Here is a 26230-nt window from a genome sequence, read left to right as displayed (position 1 = left end):
TATCATCAGCTTACTCAGACTTACATCTTTCAGGTTAAACCAGTGCACTGAAGTTTTAGAAGTCTGTTGTTTAGATACAAATGGATTTCTTTGACATTTCTTTAAAAAAATGTTCCCATGCACACCTGATAAATGTGCTGAATTTGCTGACTTCATACAGGGGCTATCCTTATCTTTCAGTTTATCAGCATCTGCTGTTTCCTGTATGGAATGAAGCTGTACACCAGTGAGGGAAGCACATGGGACAACTTCCATTCAAATGAGCTGGGTGAGTCACAGAGAAGATTTTTTTTATTATTATTATTATTATTTCTATTTAAGCAGGCAACAATTTTTCTACAAAGAAAATTAACTACTGCATCAGCTCTTTTTGAGCAGGACTTTTTTCTCAGTTACCTAATTCTGAAAGATCCCACTAAGGCAAACATGATCAAATAGTGAATCCATAAGATTCAGTAAATAGTGAAGGGACCATCTCTGGCAGGAGGGGAAGGGTTTAGCTTTGCTCCTGAAGTGGATCTATCCAATGTGAATGTGGACTTCAGAACTGTAAATAATTATTTCCATGTTTCTTAACCTTTTGATTTGGGAGGGTGTCAACATTTCAAGGAGAGGAATTGAAAAAAATCCTGCATGTACCTCTCCACCTTCCTCTCACTCCCAAGAAAGAAAGGTTTTTTTTAGTCTCTTGGGCCACATTCTGAAACCACTTTGCACAGAGAACTCTACAAAGAGCCAAAGTGAATAGAATTTGACTGAGGGCATTATGAGTTGGCCCTTTGTTAATGTCTCATACTTACTGCACAGTGATTTCCATTTTAGACAGTTCAAAAGTACGCAGCCATCACCCAACACAACACGTTCTAAAGTGCATTAGGGCAACCCACAGCCTGGGGGTAATGCAACCCACAAGAATAATTGGTTTATAATTCACATCTAGAAGCTTGATGGTTACATTTGATTCTAGAAAGACAGTGGCAACTGAGCAAGATCACTCAGCAGACAACTTAAGCTTATGCAATGTTTTGAAAGTACTGTGGACTCATTTTTGTTTGGCTAGTATGTTTAATGTATGAAACAATATCCCATAACCATGTTAGTAATATAACATTCCTGATTTGTTTTCTCATCTTCCCACAGACCAACAAAAAGATGAGGAGGAAACGGGGATTCTCTTCCTCCTTTTGTCTCTCACATGTTTAGAGGAATAAAAGAACAGAGCAAAAGCCCTTGAGTCATGTCCTTATTTTTATTCTACACTCACACAGTCTGACTCTTCCACTGTTTACGAGAATCAGTGTTTTTTTTCTACTGGGGCAGTTTACCTGTCAGTGCCTTTAAGGGACCAGACACCTCATTAACACCTGCTTTTACACAGGCAACACACATTGCACTAATATCACAAAACAGCACTAAATACTATAGGACCTACTCTACGGGCCATAACCTGTAAAATATCCATTATCAGCAGGAAGAAATGATGGGGTGAGGCCAGCAGGGGTACCTGTGAACTTCATGTATTAGACTATCGATATATCACCTTATTAAACAGTCCTGGAGATGGCCCTAAGTGTTAATGCGGCAAAGACCAGATTTAGAATTTACAAATTGGCACAGAGGCAAGAAACAGATGAAAATTCCATTACTTTCTAACACTGACCACTTGGATGAGATGGAGAAAATGCCCTCAAACCTACTAGAACACACACTTCAACATAAATCACAGAGATGACTCAGTGAAGCTTGTTGCAGCCTTGTTTCCACTCTGCAAGAGGTTGAAGACAGTCTTTGTAGGGGTATTTTGTATCCCCTGGTGCAGGAGTGCCACGAACTACAAGTGTTTATGTGTTTGGAAGATATGAGGCTGCTTTTCCCAGCAAAGAAACACGTCAAAGGAAAGCATGGAGTCTGTCTCCAAGAGGAGGAGGTACCACAGGACCTGACTCATCCAGAAAAACCACAGGATCCAGCCCTGCTGAAACAGGAAAGGGGATGGCAGCTGCAGCACTCAGAATATCCACCTCGCTTGTGGCTCTGCCTCTGGGACAGCTCATGCCCTTTAAAGCCTTACTCAATAAGCCTGAAAAAAAGCGCAGTAGGAAATCACCCATCAGGAGAATATGGGCAGAATTTGGTGACCCCTGGTGAAAGAAAAGACTCAGAAGCACTTTACTGTTTTAATAAACAACAGTTTTGTAAGAAAGTCTTCCTTTTTTTTTCTTTTTTTTTCTTTTTCACTGAAAACAGACCACTATCAGAGATGCAACTGGAATAACTAAGTCCAATCCAGGATATCAATTCCTACACAGTTTTGCCACTATCACTTAGCCTGGAAACGCTGCACTGATTTCACATTTAGGTTATGTGCTCTGACTTGGAAAGCTTGAGATAAACAATATTCCTTCCAGTTGCAATGACCACAACATTATATGTATCGTGGCATACAATTAAAATCAAATTAATGAAGTTGAATCAATATGATTTATAGCAAAACCAATATGTTTTCTCAAAGTCAAGAACACACTTGATATTCTTAAAATAAAAAGGGATTTACATCATGATATTAAATCAGAGAAAACTTCCCACCTATAAGACTTTGATTATACAAACTGTTTGTTGTGGTCTGTTACTCACATTGTGTAAAAACATAGTGTGTATGATAAAAATAATATTTTGTTCTTGCTTTTAGGACAGCACAATTAGTGAAATTAGTCCCACAGCTAAGAAGCTCTCTTCTTGTAAGCTTTTTTTTTTACAATAAAAATAAAAATCTGTCTTTTGCAAACTACCATGGTGACCTCTCCTGGTAGAAAAATATATAACCTCTAAGCATAGAAAATCAGAATAATCCTCAAAGGAAGAAACACATATGATCCACTTTATAGTTTAGTTTTATATCCTTAAAGATCTAGATGCCATTTACAGATCAAAGCTGACACACAAACTACTAGATATCAAGAGAACATTACAGCCTCCAGCTGTATAAGCAAAAGGCCAATCAAGAGGTTTTGGCAACTTTTTAAAAATAATTTTTCAATAGAATCATAGAATCAGATAAAATTATTGCAGTATCTATTAGGGAATTAAAACTTGCAATAAAAAGCAAGGATAAAAATGTTACTTAAAAGTGACATAAAGAAGGAGGGATGAAAAAAATAGATGGACATAAGCCTACTTTGCTGAAAACATAGTATTTCTGGTCTTTTTTTTTTTTTTTTTTAAATTAAAAAAATAATTTCCATGGAAATTGAAGTCAAAATACTCCTAAACGTGTTTAGCTCCTGTGGGGGAGGTGATTTTCCCCCTCTTCTTAGAGCATCAGTCATAGAACAAGGAGTGCAAAAGGAAGACTTAAATGGAAGTTACAAATATTAGAAGTCAAAATGAACAGTTAAGCAAGCCAAATTTCTATACTGTGAGACATCATAAGCAATCAGCATGGGTTTGATTGATCAGTTCAACTCACTGGGAAAATTTCAATGAGTGAAAGCAAAAAGAAGTGAAATGGTTACAGCTCTGAGAGATTTGGTCAGTGGAAACAGAGTTGATCTATGACAGGGATCCAGGGTAATGTTAAGAGTGCATATATTTATTTTAAGAACAAGTAGATAAAAAACTAGAAGACTACTTCTTCCTTTTTAAATTATTTATTACCAAACTATCTGTAAATTTGTCAGTGAAGAGCTGAAGTATGAAATTACTTCAAGCAGGCAGGGTTTCTAGTTGATTCTTACTATCTCAGAATGTGCATTTTAACAGTATTTTATGTTACAAAAAGAGAACAAACAAGCAATAGGTAAAGACAAAAAGACTACTTAATAATTTTTTCCTGTGTTTTATGAGATGTAGTAATCCATTTTTTAAAAGGAATTTTAAACCAGTTCCAAAAATTCTGATGCTCACATAGGCCTGTTGGGAAAAGGCTTTACCACGCAGTACATAAGAAGGCAAGAAATTCACATTTTCTCCACTCCTCTCAAATTGTTATTCTTAGAAGACAGCAGGTTACACACCTTCTGATAGTCAGGCATGGCACGATAATTTGTGAGACTATATCTCAGAGTACTGCACTTGGTTTGACACTGAGTGTAGCTTAAAGGCCAAGCAGCATTTGCTACAGGATTAACATTAATCAAAATCTCCAAATAACCCAGGGATCCTGACGATGGCACAGTCAGTTGCACCCAAAACTGCATGTGCTAATGTAGTCTAAGCCATAGAAAACAAATAAATAACTGTTCATTATTTTTAAAGCAGACAGAAAACCAAATTCCAAAACACATTAAAAGTCACCATTTAGGGGAAAAACAAAACAAAACAAAACACCAAAAAATCCAAACAAAAACAACCAAAACAAAACTACAATAAGAATATTTACCACACACTGAGACCAAAAAGTATCCTCATGGTTTAAAGATTTAGAAAATCATCATCCCCATTAAACTATGAACTTCCTTTAATGAAATCTGGCATTATTTAAAATGTCCTGGTAACATGCTCTGCATGAGGATTTTTAGCATCTGCCCCCCTTGCTCACCTAAAGCAATCTAGATTTAATCACGCTGATTAGTCTTTCCAAAAAAAAGTTCACTTACCATCCAGAAAAGGGTTCCAGTGGCAAATTCAGAATAATGCTCTATAGTAGACAGTACACTGAATATTAAACATACCAGCACCAAGAGAAACCTGCAGAAAGAAAACAGCATTTAGTGACTTGTGAAGTTGAACTGTAAATCTAGATCTAGTTTTATGTTGCATCCCCACAACTTTTTCCATCTCAAGTATTTTGTGTTTAATCAGTTAGTTCTTCCTGGTCAAGTCAGTATCATTTTGCATTCATTAACTTTTAAGAAACATGTTTACATTAAAGAATGTTTACACACAAAGGAGCATACAAATGGGTATAGCATAGAATCCCAGAATCATTTAGGTTGGAAAAGGCCTCTAAGGTCATCAAGCCCAAACATCAAGCTAACACTTCCATGTCCACCAGGTTCTCTCCACCACACAGCTCAGTTTCTTAAGGGTTCTCTCCCTGCATAGGTTTCTGACATCTATTTGCACTTTAAAAAGTTCTCTACCAATTATTTGCTGTTACAGTAAAATTACTGTGTAGTTACTGAAGAATCAGTCGAAGTACTCCCACTTTATTGATACATCTTAATGATTTCTTAATTAATGACAAACATCAAGGGCTGAAATGTCTTTAGAAAAAAATAAGGCTGAACGAGGAAAGAGATCCAGGTAACACAACTCAGTGAAATTCTTTCAGCACGGGATGGATCTCAGCCATGTTCTCAAGATTTACCAGTTACACTGCCCATCACCCAATCCTGCTACTGCGTTCATTTCAGCATAAACAGCTTGTCAAGCATATTATTCATCAGGTTTACTTCCACCTCAAGCGCTTGTCTGTTTGAAAATGGTGGTATGTTACAGGGGGTACAGAGATCTATCACAAAAAAACCCTAAATTTGCTTCAATGAGCTGCTACGCTGACCAAAGACAAGCCAGCCAGCAGAGGGGGCAGAAGTCCAACATGACCAGAGAGTGAGGCTTCAAAAAAATGAAAAACAGAGCAAAGTGTTCAGGAGAGGCCCCGAAACACAAGCCAGCCTTTGTCAAATGAAAAAAAAAGCAAGTCAATAAGGAGTTTACAGCATGAGGGTGTTGCCAGCATCCCACACCAGAACAGTCTAGGCATGGGAACATGTAAACCTTTAGCTTTTCCTTGACACAGTAGAACTGTTTTCCATGTAAAGAAAATGCAGATTTTTTTTTTTTTTTAAATGGAACATAAAAACCCCTCTGGTCCCTGAAATCAGCATATCAAACACCTCAAGCATAAATGTACCAAGCACCTCTTGAAACTGGTCGGTCTGCTGCTTCTCATCTTTTTTTTATGCAATTTTTGTTCTATTCCTGCCATGATTGCAGCTCTTATTTGTAGGCAAAATGCACGTACAAAGGTGTGGTAACTTCCTCCCAGTAAAGCCCTTTCATTTCTTCCAGATCCCTGCCATTTCAATCACCTCCTTTCAAAATACCTTTGTCTTCTTTTACTGCCCTCACTAGCAATAAATAAACATTTATTAGGGGTTATTCCCATTCTAAATATTGTCTATCATACTGATACTGAGATACTGAGAATAACAGTGCACTTTACACCTTTTCCACTCTAAGGCAGGCAAAGAGAAGAACTGCATATCCTTACATACCCTGCAGATATTATCACTACATCTTCAACCACATTTCCCATTAGGCCTCAGGAAAAGTAACAGAATTTGTAAACATTAAAATAAAAATAAAAAAAAAATAAATTAAAAAAAAATTAAAAAAAAAAAAAGAGAAAAAGAGATAATATATTGAGACACTCTTTCCATTTCCAAAAAATTCGAAAGACCCTTTAAATTCACTTATTTTATGGCACTATATCTTCTGGCCAGTGAGTGTCACTCCTTCCCAGCAAATAACGAAGGCAGATCACGAGCCGAGTACAGATCAAGTTGCAGTGGGGACAAAGCCAAAGTCAATCACAGATCAATCACAGATTAATCAAGAACAGCAACAGAAGAACCAAACCAAACCAAAACACACAAGAAACAAACAAACAAAGAAACAATGTAAAAAGATCTGTTGCACAGCTCAGCAGCAAACTGCAGTGGCAGCACTCCTGCATGTAGTTTGGCACTGGAGAAAAATGCGTTTTATTAAAGAAAAAAAGCTCTCTTTTTGAGTCCACCTTGGCTGAAAGATAGGGCCATTAAGTGCCCTCAGTGGCAAGTCCTAAAACAATCCCAGTGATTTTTCACTTTTATATAATGAGAAGACCGTATGTGTTTCCCAGCCAGGCGAATTCTGTGGAGAGAAAAATTGTGTTAATAGATACTAAAACTGCTAATAATTACTCAGAAAAGGCGCTGTGGGCTCTGATCTCATTCTGTCCCAGTCCCACAGCATCTGATCTAGCTGGAATAAAGCCAGTGCCATGTCTTGGAGCAACGTGTGCCCAGGGAACAAGTTCTGGAAACCTGCAGTCCAACAGCTGTGCAGTGGGGTTAGATGTTAAACAAGATCATCTGCATTTTATTCTTTCCATTAATAAAAAAAAAAATATTTGTTCGGCTGGCATACACAGCATTACCCATTTCACAGCAGATCCAAAATACAGAAACAAAGATTTTTTTCTACTGCATGTAACTGCAGTAAAAAGCTGTCGCTCCAGTGCTACAAACAGACAAACCAACGCCCTCAGTTCTACCACGCAGGCATGCACTCAGACATGATAATCTTCTCTTGGCTTCCTCCAAAAGAACTTTACCATCCTTTTTGAGTCCTAGGAGATAGTGCAAGAAGTGCTTTCAGCCAAGGCCTTCCCAGTACCAAGGACTCTTTTTTTTGATAACAACTCCACAAAATGCTGGAAACCTCTCCCACTAGTGATGCTTTACATTTGAAAGATATCTAGTCTTCCTTTTGGCCATGGAACCCCAAACATGAGGTTCAGGAGTGAGGGGGAATGGCAGGAACCTAATTACTACTCCTCACAACTAAAAATAGATCTTCCCATCTGCCACATGAAGTATTGAAGTATCTGTGTTATGATAAAAGTGCTGGAGACAAGTAGAGGAAACAAAGGTCAAGTTCTCCCTGCACCCCAAGTAAATCCACTCCCACAGAAACAACCAGTCCTTTAGCACCTTTCTCCCCCATAGAGTGGAAGATCATTTCTTTCTCCCTCTGGATATCTTTAAACCACTCTGCCTTCTTAGCTCTTTCAAGGCTGCAGTCTCTGTAACTGAGCCACGCACCAGAATGCAGGTTGGTTTTGACAAGTCTAACCTCAAAGATAAACAGCCTCATTAATTGCCAGCTGATCTGCAGAATCCCACAAGACACAGTCCTCTTGCCTCTCAGGCAACCAGAAAACCTCCTGGTGGATTGCTCCTGACAGCCTCTGGAATGCTAAACATAGCTCTAACCAATGACCTTTTTAAACACACTGGAGGAAAAAGCCTTGGGTGAGGGCCAAGTCTCCCTAAAAAGAGCAGAACAATAGCTGAGCACGTGGTACAACATGCAAACCTTTAGCAAGGCTTACCAGTGAATCACAGAACACGCCAAGCTGGAAGGGACCCACGAAGATCAGTAGCACTAAGGTCTCACTTCAGGTTTTGGTTTGAGAAACAAACTGTCCCTCCTAAACATAACAGCGAAGTCTACCAATGTTAACTTGTCAACAAGTAACAAACACATCCCGGGTCTCCTCCCAAATATTTCTGATCATATTTCTGGGATACCTACAGGTGGGGCAGCAGCAGATGGGTCTGTGTTCAGCACTGCTGGCTTGGGGTGAAAGTATTTAAAGGTTGTCCTTGTCACGTGGCAATTTCCCCTTCCCCACCAGCCCCCAGTCTGGCTGCCTCATTTCCCCCCTGACATCCACACCCTCCCTGGCAAAGGGCTCTTCTCTGAGCTGCAAGGGTGTGAAAACAGGCTGTGGTTGTTTGTTTGCTTGCAGGTGGTTATTTACACCAACAGGGAACAGTGTCTCCTGTTGGCAGCTGTTCAGTTCCTAAAGGGAAGAAGCTGATAAGGCAGAGACATAAATAATTACCAGCTAGTAGAGCTGGACTACTCTTTCTACTTTCTTGTGGAGGTGCCACTTTCCAATATTTCGTCCTCTTTGAGCCTTTCTGTGATTTTTGAGGATGCTGTCACAGTCTGAGCCATTACTTCAGAAAATACTGTTTTTCTTTTCTACCATATAGTTGCTAAACATGGAGAAGTATTTCCTCTCAAAACATCTGAATTTTTTTGTTTTAACTTTTCTGAAGAAAGAAACTTATGACAAAACATCTATTTGCAGACCCTTCCTCATTCTCCATTTAAAAAATAAAAAAAAAATGTTTTACTTATCAGAAGTAAGAGGATTACCTGAGAATCTCCCATTTGGTTTCAGATTCTCAGGTGGCACAGTTCACATTTACAGAACATGAAGTGTCAGGTTTTCCCATGAAACATCTTGCTAGGGTAAACGAAATTTTAATATTTCTTGATTTCTCCCAAGTTCCTTAAGCCTCACGTCAACACAAAAAAATACAACTGCTTTTTCATCAGAAAAGATGTTTCTGTTGTTATTGTAGCCAGGGACAAATTACATTTAAGAGACTTAGGGACAACAAGCACTCTTAACTGGAGCCTAAGCTGGGAACTCATAGGTTAACCACCAACACTGAGAGCAAAATGATGTCAAGTACTTTATCAAGGGTGAACCTTTCCAAGGTCATGCTACAACAATCTCATTTTCCATGGAAGACAAACCTGATGAAAGTTCTTAAAGGCGAACTTCGTAACTCATAATTCCTCTTTTTAAGTGATTTGTGGTTTTTTTTTGGTTTTGTTTGTTTGTTTTTTAAGTTTTGCAGCAAATAATGCCATTTCTAGCAAATGGCTTGTAGGAAACCCCATCTTTCAAATTTCTTAGGATAAAACAAATTAGCTGTGTGCTGTTTGCTCCAGATGATTTGAGCAGCCTGGGCTGGTGGAAGGTGTCCCTGCCCATGGCAGGGGGTTGGAACGAGATGATCTTTAAGGTCCCTTCCAACCCAAACCATTCCATGATCCTATGATATGAATCCAAAATACCCCAGTCTACTAACACAGTAGGAGAGAGAAAAATCCAGTTGCTTCAACTGGACTTAAATTACAAGAGAAAAAGACTGAATTGAAGCCAACATGTCCAAGTAAATCTCTGCAACTACACCCCTTGCAGCTTCGACTTTTTTCTTGATGATAGACTACAGAGCTGTCCAGAGGAGACCAATAGCTATAAGTCAGCCTGGTTTTAGGGGAGAATAAATTAATTCAGCCAAAAGAAATTTCCTTGAGAGGCTCCAGCTTTTTATTTTAACTGGTCATTTTGTGGCAGGAAAATTAAGGAGAGCATTTCCATTTTTTTCCTACTATAAAAGCACAAGATAATCTCATTCCTGAGTGCAGGAAGCACTACACTTTCTTCTAAATGGGACTACACTGTCTTATGTTGAATAGCCATGTCCTTCTAGAAAACATTCCTGCTAGTCTGAGCAAAACCTCACTCCAGATCCTTGCATATTTTTGTTATCCAAAGGAGTTCCTGACTAATTCATAAAGAGAAAGTTGTCCATGTGCCTTTGGAGGCAAGTTTTGATGTCCCTCGGTTCTCTCATAAATCTTTTTCCAGGCTCCTGGGGCTTGATGTTTTGTTGAAAAGTCTTGTGCTTACACATATGTGATCATACACAAATTAGAGTTGGTTGGAAATTTTGGTGAAGGAGCAATTTTTCTGCTGAAAATACAAATATGTTAAAATTAGAAAGTAGTCTGGGAATGTGTTGGTTTCAGCAGAACTGGAGAAGGAGACCAGACAGGTTTTAATGGAAACTTGCCTAGCTTTGGACTCTGCTAACAGGGAGCCTGCCTGGCAGAGAGCTTGGGCATAGCTAACTTACTTTTTTTTTTGCCTCAGAATAAAATATTTTCAGAGATCTGAAGCCCTCAACCAAAGGAAAATCCCACCTCTCACATAGATATCCTGAGGGTATCTGGTTTGGGTGTTTGATTCAGCTCATTCGAGGCTGCATCCAGAAATGCCGAACAGCCCCATTGCTTGCAACAAGGAGTTACCCAGAAATAACCAGCTGATATTTCTACAACACTAGAGAATTTAAAATTTAACTTACAGGTACATTCACCTGTGTATATACAAACCATCACAAACTGGTTTGAATCAACAGTTAATACCAGTGCTGTTCAAATCACAGCACGAGCCACACATCACCCAAGAAGATCTCCTGCTTCAAACCACCTTTCTGAATCAACTGACCAAAGTTATGTTGTTTGTAAAACATCCACAGTCCCTATCAGTAATGGCAACTTCACATTTTCAAAATATTTAACAGCCCAGCTTCTTTGCTGTTCTTTAAAGAGCACTAAGGTTTGGATTTTGTTTTTTTTTTCAATGAGTTTAGCTGGCAGTAGTCCAGAACTGCATTTGAGAATCCATCACACCAAGAGCACTGATCTCACAGAAACCTTTCAGCAGTGCCCTGTCTTTCCTAGGAATTAAGCTCCTCGATTCCCCTAACTGCCTTCCACTAACACCTGTGCTGCTGCGTGTCTCTTGTTTGCTCTTATGTCCTATGTGTTGTCACCAGAATGCCTGGGTGTCCTCTCCCTCCCTGGTCACAGGAACAGAACTTCCATTTTGATTCTCTACCTAAGAGTTTCTAGAAGACACAAAAATCACTTCTTTAAACAGTGACAGAAGCATTTCATCATCGTGACATCAGTGTTCATGATTCTGATACATTTATCATCAACCAAGACAAAAGAGTCAGCAGGTTTAGGAATGTGATCTACAACACATCTCCACAGGGACAGGAAGTTACTATCACCACTTACAAAGCAACACCATCCTCTTGGTAGTAGACACATTAATTAATGTTTCTCAGGCTCTCAGTATCAAAAAGGAGAAAGAACAAATGCATGTAATGATGCTCTGCAAATACATTCACTAAGTTAATGCCAGCTCAATTACCATGAAGGCACCTGAAACACTTTTATTCTTGAATTTGGTACCATGTGGAGTCCCCAAGTTAATGACCAATTGTAAATTAACACCATGAAATATCTTACTTTCATGGTTTCTGCAAGAACAGAGTTTTTTTTTCCCCCCAAAAGCATAACCAAATTCCATCAATAGCACCATATCAATGACTACAGCATTTGTTTTCACTACAGAAATGTATGATTTCACTATAGAAACAGCATTAGCCTGTGGGGACAGACATTAATGCATATTCATTGCTCAGATTATTGCCAAACTGAGCTTTTAGAACAAGATGGATTGAATTTCTTACAAAAATGATGGAAAAAGTCATCAATAACTTCAAAAACTGGAAATAAACCTTACGTATGCTGTGGCTTCGTGCCCTGTGGTTTGGTTACTCTGTGCCCAAGCAAAGCACACTCAGATCAAAGTTCTTCCTTAGGAACTTTCGGAACATCTTTCTCCTGAAAAGACTCTTTAGTGCCAAACAATCTAATTAAGCTCAGAGTGAAGTGTTTGAATCTTTAGCATTATTAATTTCTCTCTCCTCTACGTAAATGTCTATTTTAACCAAGGGTGAAGAAATGTGGTATCTCTGACTTGTCCCATCCTATGTCAGCATTAGCTGGAACTCGCCAACTGGCTCAGAAGTTTTTGGTAAGGCACTTTCAGACAGACATGTTTAGACAGTGTGGTTGAGGAAACCTCATTTCCTAAGGAAGAGAGGTTGAGAATTAATAACTGTCCCCATGTATTTTTAGAACAGCCAAATCCTGAAACTTGACAGAACCCTAAAGACAATTCTCTTTAATATTAGTGCACCTCCATCAGCAACTTGAGCCATTCCACCATATCATCCAGTCAAACAGGCAACTCCAAGCAGTAAGAACAGTCCACTTTACTAAAATAAATACTTCTTGAGTTTCTTCCCTTTAATACTGCTCTTCTTTTGGCATCTGAAGTTTATCACCATAGATGAGGCATCTGCTTAGTACCTCTCAGCAGCTTTTTCAGAGAGAAACTGCAGCTCCTGCAGTTCTAAACTGAAAACCCTCTCAGTTTAATTTCTGTATAAAATGTCCAAATAAGTAACTGTTATGTTGGCAAGAAGCACCCTGAGCCCAGTAATAATAATAAGAATGATAATAAGAAGAATTAAAGGCCCTATCTTATGAAAGCACACCATGTTCAGAACTAAGCTGTGACATCAAGGTCAAAGCCAGAATCTCAAAAGCAGCCATATGCTTATAATTACTCTGAACTTTAGTTGTTGCTTGTGTTGGTCATATTACAATCACATCATTGGAAAAAGCAAAATAGCTGCTTGCATTCTAGAGATAATTGTGGAAAGGACAGAAATGGGAATTCGACAGTCCCTCTGAGATAAACAGTTATAAATAATGGGTTATAGGCTCCATTTACAGATAAAAACAGGAGCTGGAGAACACTATGCTGACTTACTTGTTATATATATTTAGTTCACTAACTGAGAGCTGCTAGACTCAAAGAATCAAAATATATGCAGGCAAGTGCCCCACAGTCATTAAAAGGAAGGATCAGATCCTTACATTTCTTGCCTTTTGATGTTCTTTACGTCAGCAGCAGCTGCATGCCAAACAAAAATGGAGTATCAGCCAGAATGGTGGTTCTTAACTGCTTCAATTGCATTTACAGAACAAAGCTACAGCATTTTTTACATGAAACTGGAGGAGGTAAAAAAAACCTCGGAAAGCAAAGTTTGAAGAGAAACAATAATATGAAAAAACCTTGCAATTTGTAATTTACCCAAATAATCTGAATTTATCTTTTTTTTGTTTGCTTGTTTTGTTTTTATTACTCGTGGTGACACAGACTCTGGCACACAGAAACTTTTATAAAGGAAAAAAAAACCCTTAGCTGGCCAGCCCCCATTTTATAAACAGGTTTTTGATCTTTTGTAATTTCCCCCCCAAAGTTTTAAGTCAGTGATGTTATTGACGTTGTTCACATTTCTGTAAGGATTGTGCACTCTGAATTATTCCATAATTCCTGAGTTCTTTTCAACAGGAACTTGTAGGTGTGTGTGCATGTTCTCTTTGAAAAAGCCATGGGAGTCAGTCTGAAGGAGGAAAAAGGGTAACAAAGTAAGCTTAGGGCATGTTTTCATATAAAACAGAGGCAATACCACGGTCTCCTGGTGCCAAAAAAAAAAAAAAAAAAAAAAAAAAAAAAGAGAGAAAGAAGTTTTTGCAGTCTTGGCCAACAGGTTAGAACTTCCCCTCAGTCCACTTGAGTCTTGGCCAACTGGTTAGTACTGGTTGCAGCACCATCAGACCACTTGCTGACATGCTACAAAAAAGCTACCGAAAACTACCCCCTTTCTATCTGAACTCCACTTCTGCCACTGCAGTGAGGTGACTGAGCTCAGGAGGGCTACAGTGAGCGCCAGAAGCAGCACACCTTCTGCAGAAGAGAAGGTGAGAGAGGGAACCTGGCCCTGTTGATGTTGGTAATCTAATATGTCAGCTCTTGTGAAACCATAATCTAGGCCAGACATAGTCCCTGCCTTTGCCACACAGTCAACAGAGAGACAGGCAGCATCCCCTAGGAATGATTCAGGGTAACAGCCATCACTCCCTCTCAGCCACCGTTTGGAGGAGTTGTTTCCCTGTAAATCACCAGGCAGCCTGGAGAGCAGACCTCGTTGCTAGGCAAATTCTGCATCTAGGAAATGTTTTGGTGGGTTTTTTGTTTTTTTTTTTTTTTTCAGTCCAACCAGGTGGTCTGCAGTACTTGCCAGACGATTCGCAATGTTACTTTACAATTACCCTTTACAATTTCACGTGGAAATCCAACAGGTGATTATGATCCACTTGGAGCACTAAGAGAACAATAGTGGACAGAACTTCAAGGTGCTGAATGTGATTACTGACCTCACAGAAGACCATCCACTTTCTCCCACAGTGGCCTACGTTTCTGCTGGTGTAGTAAGTTGAACTGACTCTCCAAATATAACCAAGGACAACCAGAGCTGGCAGGAGGAAGCTGAGCGGTGACGGTGGATGAGGGGAGCAGAACTGGAGGTGGCTTGTTAGCAATGAGCTGCTAGATCAGCTCACCTCATCCCACAGGAAAATATGGGACACAAAGGCTTGTCTAACTTTTAAATGAGTGCAAGGTCTAATGCTCATTTAAGAAGTGGCCAGACCAGCATGAAGTAACCTGGAACAGCTGCAAGTTCTCCCTTAAACTTCCACAGTGTTACATAGCAAGAAAATGGCAGGCCTCAGAATGCAACCTAAGGGTCCCTCCCGTGGGCCTCCCCCTTGACTTCCACTTGCCTCCCTTTTCAACCAGCCCGTGTTTTCTCTGGGGCCTGCCAGGAACCCTTCCAGCTGTGCTGACTCCAGCAGTGATGCTGACATCCATTTGCTAAGAACTGGACTGAGACCAACAGCTCCTTTTGTATCTCCCCACAGTCATTGCCACTTCTTCACTGTTGTCTTGGACAAGATTCAAACCAGTTGCCTCGGGGTGAAAGGTCCCTTGTCCCATCGTGAATTCCACGCTCCCTCTTTTCCCTGGCTTCCAGCTGTCATCTCCTGCCCCTTCATCCTCCCAATGGCTCTCTGAGCTGCTTGACCATTTTCAGCTGTCCCACAGTTCCAGCTCTTTCAGCCTATATCCAAAACCTGCTAGTCCTTTTTCCTTCATCCTTCCTGCTTAAATCAGATTCTCTTTGCCCTTGAGCTAGACTGCTCTTGTATTGCTTTTCCTGGAGTTTCAGCATCACTGGCACCAGTCTCAGCTTCTACAACAAACCAATCCAGCCTTCTCTGTCCCACGTTCTCCTCTGTCCATGTTTCACCACATGGAATACTCAGACTGTCTTCTCCACCCTTTATCTATGGCCAATGTGACCCACAAAGACTTGGAATTGTGGTGGGAAATGCTGCCCTGCCATTCTAGCACTTTGAGGACCTACACTGGATTCTGGTTTTGGTTTATGATCATTCCTACCTGGTGTCTGAACAAGGGGCAATAGTCTTATTATCATGAAAATTGACTTCACCCCTCACCACTTAGTTTACATTTATTTAGCCAAATGAACACAATATTCTAGCCATTCCAGTAGTAATTAAATGTATAAACGTTTCAGAAACATAAATTCATCAAATAAATAAGACTCAATTTGCAATCAAATGATTTAAATGTGTAGATTTGCCAAGAACCTTCATTATCACACACACTGTATTTTTCACTCAAGAGATAAAATATGAGAGTTATACTCTAATATATTCCCTTAACAGAAACTTCAAGTATCAGACACACTGCAAATGTTACAGGAGGTGAGATAATTTTGGTAATTTCAGAATGAGAGAAGGTCACCTCCTGGAGCACTTGCTTTGCCTGGTTTTGGAAAGTTATCTTCTTTGCAGCAGAACTGGCTCCAGATCAGACCAGACTCCAGTCCCTCTGGGACAGAAGGTTCCCACAAGTTTGCACATAAGTTATGTGGTCTTTGTGGCACACGAAGGCCAAAACAACAATGAAGGGACAGTGCACATCCAGCTCCTCCAGGCTGCACAAATACCAGCTTGAAAGTTTGGATTTGTTATGAAAATAGTCACAATCATCAGACCAGCTGTACGTGAGTTACCCCAAATGCACATGTATAACATGGGAAACCTTTTAAAAATAAGTCACAGGTTGTTCTCACTATAAAATTAATTGTATTTTAGACTCGTGATTTATTTCTTTAACAGTGCTTCACTTGAATAATATTTAGTGTTGTAAAGCATGTTCTTTCCAAAACAGAAACTTGTTATATAGATGAGCACACCATGTAGTTATTGGGATAATTATTAGGATAAATATCCCTTAGACAAAATTCTTGCCAAAAACTATGTCTCAAATGTTTCCTTTCAAGCAACCTCAAAAAAACCCCAACTTTTAAAAGCAGTCAAATTACATATTCTTTCATTTAAGTTAGTAATTCTTGCTTAAAAAGAAAAGAAAGCTTTCTCTTGGTAATACTAATATTTTCTCCAGTTTTCTAGTATGGAGAGGGTGTATAGAATGTTATATTTTGTTTTATTTTAATGCTTATTGCAGAATATAAAGTGCATATTAAAGGTCAACCTTTAAGTCAGAGACAAAAGCAACACAGATGATGAAACAAATGCATTTTAGCAAGATCAGTAAATCCTAACCTCAAATAAGTTTAAATCATCACTATTTGCATATTTAAATCTACACAAATTACATCTGTTTAATCCTTAAGAACTATTATATACTTTAAACATAGTCCTTAAAAGAGAATCTATCCTTTTACTTGGTGAAATTTAATGAATCAAAAAATCCTTTTAAAAGAAAAAATCCCTATATGATGTTGAGGGGGTGAAAGGAAGCAAGTACTAATAAAACTATCTATTTTATGCCAAATAGAAGCATTAGGATTCATCCTTATAATTACCATATATTTCTCTGAGCAGTTCCTAACAGCAGTAACTGATGTTTTTTTCCAAAATTAAGTCGGGCCACAGAAAAGTTCATCTGAGACAAACAGAATCATTTCAACACTCTGCATTTCTTTAGGACAAATGCTAATTTTATAATAAAAGCAAGGCCTTTTGGCTCAGTTTGCATTCAATCCAGCCAGTAAAACTTCCTCTGGCCTCAGTGAGAGCACAATTGGACCCTTTCTACAGCTGAGATGACAAATTATCATTCTGTTAAGCAGCATTCAAAACAGTAATTGAGGTCTTGCTAAACTTGACAGATACCATAAGCAACTCAAAGAAAACAGTAACAGCTGTATTACTGTGTCAACCACTGTTTTACAAGGGTAAATGGAAGTCCTAATTTTCTCCTTGCTTGTATTACATATATGGTATAACAAAAAACATTTTGCTAAATTTGTACTCATTACATGTTCTTTACCATAAATCAGTTCAAATTAGTAACGTTATGGCTGCATGTTTGCCCATCAAATTACTTGTTTTGGCGCTTCAGCACGAGCAAAACAAACTCAGGGAAGTGTGATGCACCTGATGACAGCTGAGCCTTCCACATCTCATGATATAAAAATTGCAGCGTCCGAAGCGACAACAATGTGAAGCAGCTAAATCAGCAGCAGACACTGCCATGGGCATACAGGACTTACCCTCAGAGATACCAAACACACAGAGCACGTATTTGAAAACAAATACCATTTCAAAATGGAAATGTTAATGGGTACAGTCACTGACTCTTTGAGGAACCGGCTTTTCCATCGCTCGCAGCGGGATTACTCGTGCAATGGGTTTCCAGCCCAGGACCTCAAGTGCACCAAAAGATCACGTGCAAAAACGCGGGTACTTACACAGCAAAATGATAGAGGAAGCACTTCCACCCGCTGGGCCTCTCCAGGAAGTTGTAGACATCTCCCTGGGTGCTGGTTGCGGTCAAGTAGCGGCTGTGGAAACAGCCCGGTGTGCGGGCCCTGCCGGCCTCACCTTCTGCCAAGGCTGCAGCCCTGGTGCCCTCCTGGGGCTCCTGGGGGATCCCAGAGCCATTATTCACTGGTTCTGCATCCAGTGCCACAGGAGAGTACTGCATGTTGCTTAAATTCCCCCTGACTTCCAGCAACGCCGCAGATTTCCCATTTCCGTTCAGGCTGCTCAGCTGAAAAGTGGAGCCTTGCTGCTCTCCACAGGGGTACCCGACAATTTCTCCACTGTCACAGGACATCCTGGAACAATGCACGGGTATTACTGACTCTGATCAATATTTAAAATCATGAGGAAGGTATTGGGTGTCCTCCCCGTCCGGTGTGTGCTCTCCGGCAGCCGATGACTTTGTGCTGTTATCGCAGAGCTTCACTGTGACACGAGTGTGAGCTGTCAGCCTGTCACCTGCTGTCACTCACAGCCCCTGGAATTAAATCAGGAAAATGGATCAGGAAAACTGCACGTGCTAGACACCAGACGTAACAAGAGTCCGGGAAATGAAAGAGGTTGAAACACTCTGGAGGAAGGAAGAAAGAAAATTAAGATTCAAAGTTACGTCGTTAAGAAAGAGCCTTAAAACTATTTAAATAATGCAACACTCCTAGAGCAACAGAGCTGTCTTCAGACCTGATCCTATGAGATTGTTTTAAGCTGAGTAGTTCTTACAGTGTCCCGATTAGAGATGGAACTGTGAAGATTTCCTGGAATTCATAAACTTGCTGTTGCCCAAAAAACACACCTGGCTGAGGTTTGAACTTCAACACCTACACCTCAAGAGGTCTTAAGGTTTTAGGACTTGAATAAATTATTTCAGTCACCTCATGGGATCTCATCTCTCAGACCATGGTACTCTGGAACATTTTAGTCAAGTGTAAAAAGGACGATGTAATTAATGATAGCTGATATCAAGAGGTTAATATTGCTAGAAAGAAAAAGATCAAGGACTCCTGGTCCCATTTTCAAGTTTCCTCAGGCCATTTAATGTTTGTTGCTATTCTTAAACAAGTACCTAGAAAAAGCAGAATACACAATAAGGTTTTTCTAGATCAACATATATTTCATATGGCAGACTTCAACTGCTGCTAAGACTCAGCAGCAATTTCTTAGCAGCAATATTAGTAATTTTGGTAGATTGAGAGCAGCTGTGTTTTGTATTGTCTTACTTCTTACACACCACCATGAAAAGCTCCCTCATCTGAAACACCTGGCTGAAATCACAATATGAAAGCATTACGAAAAGATGAGAATATTAACTGTATCATGAGAGGTGACTTTAACTTTAATGCACTGCTGATGTTAACATCAAAATTACATCTATAATGTCATATTATAACGTACTGTGTTATCTGCAGTATAAATCCCACATGTTAAGGAGTTGCAGCTGACTGCCCCTCTGTCAGAAGACACTCACATCCACATTTTGAGTTATTTCAGCTTCAGCAAAATAGAGTATCTTGGAGAGAGAGAATTTCAGCCTTCACCCCCTCTTTTTAAATGAAGCTTATTTTTTGCTGTTGCTTAAAGATCCTCACGTGTATTGCATGAGCTATCATTCAAACAGAGCCCTCCAGGTTATCCCAAAAAATATTTACATCTATACATTTTAACATGATTTGCTACACTCTGCTCATTTCTTAACACTGCTCATGGCAAGGCAAACATCAGCTCACATTTCTACATTAGTCCTGTAGCAGATAGAGAAATACATCCGTTTTCTTAAAAATACTCATCAGTTTTCTTAAAAACAAAGGATGGAGGAGCCAAACGTTAAAGTTAAACACAAAGCCCTTCACCCAAGCCTATAACCCACAACAAGTACATAAGAAATACCCACGAGAAGTACGTTCATCACTTCAGGACGCTGAGGCTGCCTGGACAAGTGGATGTAGCAAAAGCTGCCTACCCAGCAGCGGCAACCAAAGCTACCTGTAACACCTCTGCTAGCCGGGCTAATCAAAACAAGGCACCCCCCAGGCACCCAACAAAGAAACCAGCCGGCAAACAGCACCTACTTTCTCCTGTCGCGTGTCCTATCCCTCCTCCCGGCTCCTGCCTCAGCTCCATTCAGCGGACTCCCGGGATAGGTGCAGGGAGAGGAGCTGCTGCCTGGCTCTGCCCCCAACTTATCAAGTTCCACCCTAAGGAAAGCCGGGTCCCTCCCTTTGGGCTGCCTTATATGGATGGCTGCCCTTGCAAAAGGCAGGGAAAGAATCAGGGGACAGCTTGGACGGCTTCAGGGAGAAGCCACTTCTGCCTCTTCCTGTCGTCAAACCCAGCAATCACAAGCAACAGCTTAATTTTGCTGAGGGTCTTGGTCCTTTCCCTCCCAGTCCCTTTCTTATCTGCATGCACATTGCACATCTTTAAACCCCGAATTAGGTGTTACTTGTAGCTGCAGCAGACTTTTACATTAAGTCTAAACATGCAGCTTCGGTTGTTTGGGTTTTTTTCCATCAAAGTTTTGGCAAAGCCAAAAGCAGCACTTCGTTGTTACATTAAGTAATGGAAAATCAGAGTTCTCAAATGTTGTTGCCTTTCTGAACTACAGCTTGTCTTTTATATTAATTTGGGAGGAAGAGAATCCCAAACAAAACCATTCCAGCATCAAACTCCTCATTTTGTTGTTGAACTTCCTATTCAGGAATGAGAAAGTGAACACTGCTATTTGTCTCTTTGTCTCCCTTTTGTAACAGAAAGCAGATTCTTGTCTTCAATGCCAGCATTCTGAACAGAAGCTGCTTCCCACTTTTCCAGAGCCACGTGGCCAAGAATGGAACAAAGGGAACCGTTTCACCTTATGGGATCATCAGTGGGGGAACTGCCATTGCACAGCCTTCAACTTTCATCATAATTGTTCATGGGGCTCTTTCTTTGGAAAGATCATTCCAGAAAGTTACTTTCTTGGTTTCCCAGATATATTTCCATACCACTGGAAACAAAACAAACAAAAAAAAAATCCACCCAAACCTCTCAGTTTTTGTTTTGGTTTGGTTTTATTTATTTGTTTGTGTTTTTTAAATACATATACCCTGGTTTTACTTGTCTAAAAATCAACCCCTCCAGAACATTTCCCTTTTTATTTTGTTACTCAGTTAACCGTAGTTATAACTATATTTATTTATAACTACATATATATAATATAACTATTATACTAACTGTAATTCTGTTACTCAGTTTAGGCCTCCACAGAATTGAATAAAATATTCCACATAATACTGCAGGTGAGCAGACATTGAGAACTGAAAGCTGACTGGAGCCACACAAATCCTCCTCCAGGCTTTTGCTCATGCTTCTTCCTTTAAATTCTTTCTGTATCAATTACTACATTTCTACTCTCTGCTCTACTAACTTTTCCTGAACATAATCATTCAAGCTCTACAAAAGTAGCTTTAAAAAAAAAAAAAAAAAAAAAAAAAAACTACAAAACAAAGCACCCCAATGAAACAGGAATTATCTTGGATGTTTTAAAGCTAAAAATAAGTTTCCTCTGAGAGCAAAGTAGTACCCAACTTTACTGCAAATGCAGAAACTCAATATAAGAGCAGCAGGTCTGAAACCATGGCAGAATTAGTAACTAGAGCACCTGTCTCCTATTCCTTGATAGAGGGAAAGATGATTTAGGTAAAATTTTATTAGACTAAAGTGTAGAAGACATGAACTCATTCCTTCACATATATCCCCCAAAAGTAGCACATCACATCTTTAGGTCAAAAACCTCCAAAGGCAATTAGTGCCCTAACCATGACTGACGTGAAATGCGTGATTTCAGCAATGCCTAGATGTTTTCATTGTTAACATTATATTCTATATAACACCCTGCAACTGCCTATATACCAGTGGGGGGCTTTTATGGCTGGGCTCACTTCGTGGGTTTGATTAGAGAGGCCACCTCCCTCACCCTGACAGCAAACTTGGTCATTTATAACCAAAAGGCCGAGATGGGCATGCACAGGGAAGTGTCTGGTTTTCAGATGCATATTTGGATCCCTTCTCGATGAGAAGACACCTCTCAGGAAGGTAACCCAAACACAGCACCACTGACATCACCCATCACTGTCCCCTCTGGGAGTTGTATTTTAGAAGAAAAGTGTGAATGAGTCATGCAAGAAACATAGAGGGATGATATGGAGCCCAAAGCCTAGAAAATATTTGGAAGGGTAAATAACAGAAGAGACTCACAAAACATTCCCGCGCTCCTCCGTTCGTTTCGAATTCCATTCTCAGGACGTCAGCTCTGTGCACACAGCGCTCCTGGACATCCGCCTCGGGCTTGGGAACCACTCTCCCAGGCCTGGAGACAGACAAGCAGACACTGCTGAGTACCTATGGAATCTTTTCCTAGCAGTGATCATGTCAGAGCACATATTCAACTTGCAGTCCTCATCCCACAGGGATATCAGGCCATATCAGGCAGTTTGTCACTGCTCCCCACAGTCTGCCACAACAGGCAGCTGCCTTTTCCACTTGCCTTTCAACCACGTTTTTGCAACAATAAACCCTTCCTAAGGCCAGCTGGGGCAGGTGGGATAGCACTGCACGATGCCTTACAAGGTCTCTGCCCAGGAAGAACAGGTACAAACAGTCCAGCTTTTCACCCACCAAGATGAAACCCAGGAACAAACTGTCACCTGTCCCTTTGGACCAGTATTGGGAACAGCTTATCTTTCGAGGAAACACTTCCAGAGAAGACTTAAGAACTTTAAGGGTCTTTGGTTGTAAACAGCAGGTAAATCCCTACATTATGAAGCTATGAGAGAAGTGAATGGCTCCTGAAGTCATACATTTCACCTCTTTATCTCACCAAATTTGTAACAGCTCTATGGTTCAGGATGAGGAAAGATGAGCAGCAGAAAGAATTATTTTTATTCGTTGTTAACTCTTCCCTTTTGTGCAGTTTCTCCTGTATGTCACTAATTAAGTAAAACACCTATTTTGAAGTCAACACTACTCTTATTTCACAAAAGACCTTAGTTATTAATTATCTTAAAGACCTTAGATATTAATTATTCTTTGACCAGCATATTTTCTCTAGGCAGGACTTGAAAGAACCAAAGGAAGGAGCATGGTGGAAATGAATCTACCCATGCATTTGTTCTCACACAAAACATCACCATTTTTAGAATCTTTATCTGTGAGTTTTTCTCTCATTTTTAATGAGTTCTGCTGGGTCAACACCCATCCAACACTCATCTCTTAAAGAATGCACATTTTCATTTTTTCTACTTTAATTACAGCAAGGATGTTAGGTGTTCAGCCCTTTTTTTTTTTCTATATGTGAAAAATCCCAGATAAGCAAAGTAATTGTGTGGCTTACCCATCATTTCACAATCTTCCAGGATAGTTTTCACTTTTCCATGAAGAATTTATATATTCTGTGCCTCGGTCTCTTAGCTTGGTATCCTGTTGCTGCTTCACCTGGTCTCCCACTACAAGGAGGGGAGGGATAAAAGCTGGACAACCAGGTGAAAGAGCTGACAAAGGAGTATGTTTTCCTCTGGGGGAAGGAACTGAGAAAAGTATTAATTCCATGACTTTTGCACCATAGTTCAGCCAAGTTTCAAGTGCACCACTTTCCATTAGACAGATACTGTGCCAGTGCCCTTGCACTGTCATTTCAGTCGGCATTTGGAAAGAAGAGAATTGTTAAATTGAAACATTGAGGATAAGGAGAAATTTATATTATTAGAGTGCATTTTCTAACTTGGGATTAGGCACTGATTAAGAAAATTTTGTTTATTGAAAGCCAGCATCACAGGGTCCTGATCCTGTTTGCCATTTGAGGCACTATGTATGGTAAACCAAGCAATAATTGTAATGTATTCCATGATAGTTTTTTTCAAGAATGACGCAGCCAAATTCCACTGTTCTCATGTTATTCTACCTGAACAATAGAGAACAGCTTGGTGTGCAGTTTAAGGTGTGCTTGGTCTTTTAGTTTAGTGCTCTTCACTAGGTCAGCAGAATTCTTTAATTATAATCACAGCATGGCTTTAGAGAAACCCACTGAATTTTTTTTTAATATCTGGATATTCATAAATTGTATGAACTAAAATAAACTGCTACCACCTGGGGCAAAGTATCTGTTGCATAAAAGGAAGACAAAATTACTGCTTGAAATACCGTCCCTCTTGTCACTGCTGAGGAAGGATCAGATGGCAGGCATGGAGAGCCTTCAAATAATGAGGCAATATAAATTCTTGTATAGAGAACCTCAGCTGTTACTTGATTCCTATCTTCAATTATATTAAGTGTCCCAGCAGCGTTTGATTGGGTTTGTTTAAATCATTAGTGATGCACTGGAGGAAAAGGATACTGTTATTGGTACGGAGGTTGTAACAGAACACCAGGAAAAGTCGATGCTTATTTCAAGTATATTTGAACAGATTGACCAAAACAGAATTATGGCTTCAGTAGAGACTTTTTACATGGGAACTGTGTGTTCTGACTGAAGAGACAGTTTGGGAACATGACAACCATCCTGTAAGTGCAGTTGTGCAATTTTACCTTTACATATATGAGTTTAAAAAGTCAACTTTTTAAGGACATTTCATTCATTTTAGTTAAACACTTCCACAAAGCCTCTTTTCTGTAGGCTGTGGGCTTTTTTATACAACCTTCAATTGATTATGAGGCTGGCATTAAAGAGAAGTAAAGTACACTTGAAAGTCTTATTGTAACAGGTCCACGCTACCTTCTCTTTCTGTACTAAAATGGAGAACACCCTCAGCAAGAAATCTCCTATTTCTTACTTCTATCTCTTGTAATTTTTTAAGACAGCTGTCTATTGCTTTCTCTGGCAGTTCTAAACTCTTCACTGCTTCTAGAGCAGGTCACATGCAGTGCACATTTGCACTATGATCAGAAACTTGGGCGTAATTTATTCGGCATAGATTTTAAAAGCACAATCACAGAGGCTGGCCAAGTGTCTTCCCATGGTGTTCCAAGCAATCAAATTAACCTTAGGTAAGAAAAATAGTACTAACATAATCTAAACACTTATATAGCATCTCCAGTTCTGCTGATCTGAGTTTCTAAATTGCATGTCTGCATACCATTTTTATGCAAAATCATAGTTTCAGACAAAGTTCTACAGTGCTGTAGCTGGAAACATTTTTTAAAACGTGTGTGCATTTCAAAACACAGGAAGAACATCTATATGCTAAAGAAGTATACAAAACAACGTGTCCTGAGGTGAATTTGTAGGGCCACTTGATAGGTCTGTTGATTTGAAGCTGCTGTACTTGTAAGGGGACTGAAATATCCATATAGTGTTATGAATATCTGTTTAATCTTAACTAGTTTCTCTGTGGTGGAATTAAGCTATTGATCATGAAAAGCATTCAAATGAAACATTCAAGTCTAAATATATCCAAAATACAGATGACACTACTTTATTTTTTAGATTTCTGGGAAAGCTTCCTAAGATGAAAAAAGATTAAATAAATTTAAAAAAAATACTACAGATGTATAAATTGAACAGTAACATCTACCAAAGAGAGTTATTCATAACAGCTATAATAAATAGCAACAAAGTATTTTATCTGTGTAGCAATTTTGAATAAGAAGTGATGGTTGCATGAAAAGCTGAAAAATTCTGTATTTGTACTGCACTCTTGGTTTTGTCTCAGGGCACTTGCACTGTATTATCAGCATCAGTTTCTCCTTGTTTCTTTCTTTCACTCCAGTTCTAAAAAGAACAACTCTTTCTCAAGTGTTATGGGGTGAGAGGACTCGAGAGCTGTGTATTCCAGCAACCAGAACATTCCATAAATGCTCCTTTAAAAACACCCTCTTGAAGTAGACAATTTAATGTTCTTCTTGAGTAAAATCTAACACAAGCAGCAGAGTGCTGAATATGGATCATTCTACTGAGAGCTGATGTTTAAACAATAATTATGACTAACTGGGTTCTTTCTAGGAAAACCTGGAAAATTTGAAGAGGGTTTAAAAATGAATTAATAACTCTTGGTACTGCAACCCAAGATGTGCAAGTGACCCGCACTGGAGTCATGAAACAGGAACTCAGAGCTAATACACAACACCTGCAGCTGACCTTGTTCTATTACTGGCACTACATGCTTTGAATAAAGAGTCTCTTCTTATGTTACCCTAATGTGGAAAATAAGATAAAATTGAAAGTGTCTGTTCTAGTGAGAATATAGAGCAG

General features: G+C 39.5%; 1 protein-coding gene across 1 annotated transcript in view; it reads right to left on the bottom strand.

Annotated features, from left to right (window-relative positions):
• Positions 1-18304, bottom strand: part of LOC114064622 (potassium voltage-gated channel subfamily KQT member 1-like) — a gene marked incomplete at its 3' end in the record, with an annotated part of 62150 nt that extends 43846 nt beyond the window's left edge. The window contains exons 1-2 of the mRNA XM_027897838.1: positions 17937-18304; positions 4596-4686 (exon numbers count right to left, since the gene is read on the bottom strand). Coding sequence (XP_027753639.1) covers positions 4596-4686; positions 17937-18304 — 459 coding nt within the window. The remainder of the gene's footprint in view (positions 1-4595; positions 4687-17936) is intronic.
• Between the last annotated feature and the right edge of the window lie 7926 nt (positions 18305-26230).

The sequence above is a fragment of the Empidonax traillii genome, unplaced genomic scaffold (assembly GCF_003031625.1).
Source record: "Empidonax traillii isolate 1590-97213 ecotype Southwest subspecies unplaced genomic scaffold, ASM303162v1 scaffold562:size474401, whole genome shotgun sequence".
Lineage (NCBI taxonomy): Eukaryota > Metazoa > Chordata > Aves > Passeriformes > Tyrannidae > Empidonax > Empidonax traillii.
Note: the sequence above shows the minus strand (reverse complement) of the source record. Positions and strands in the feature narration are given on the sequence as shown.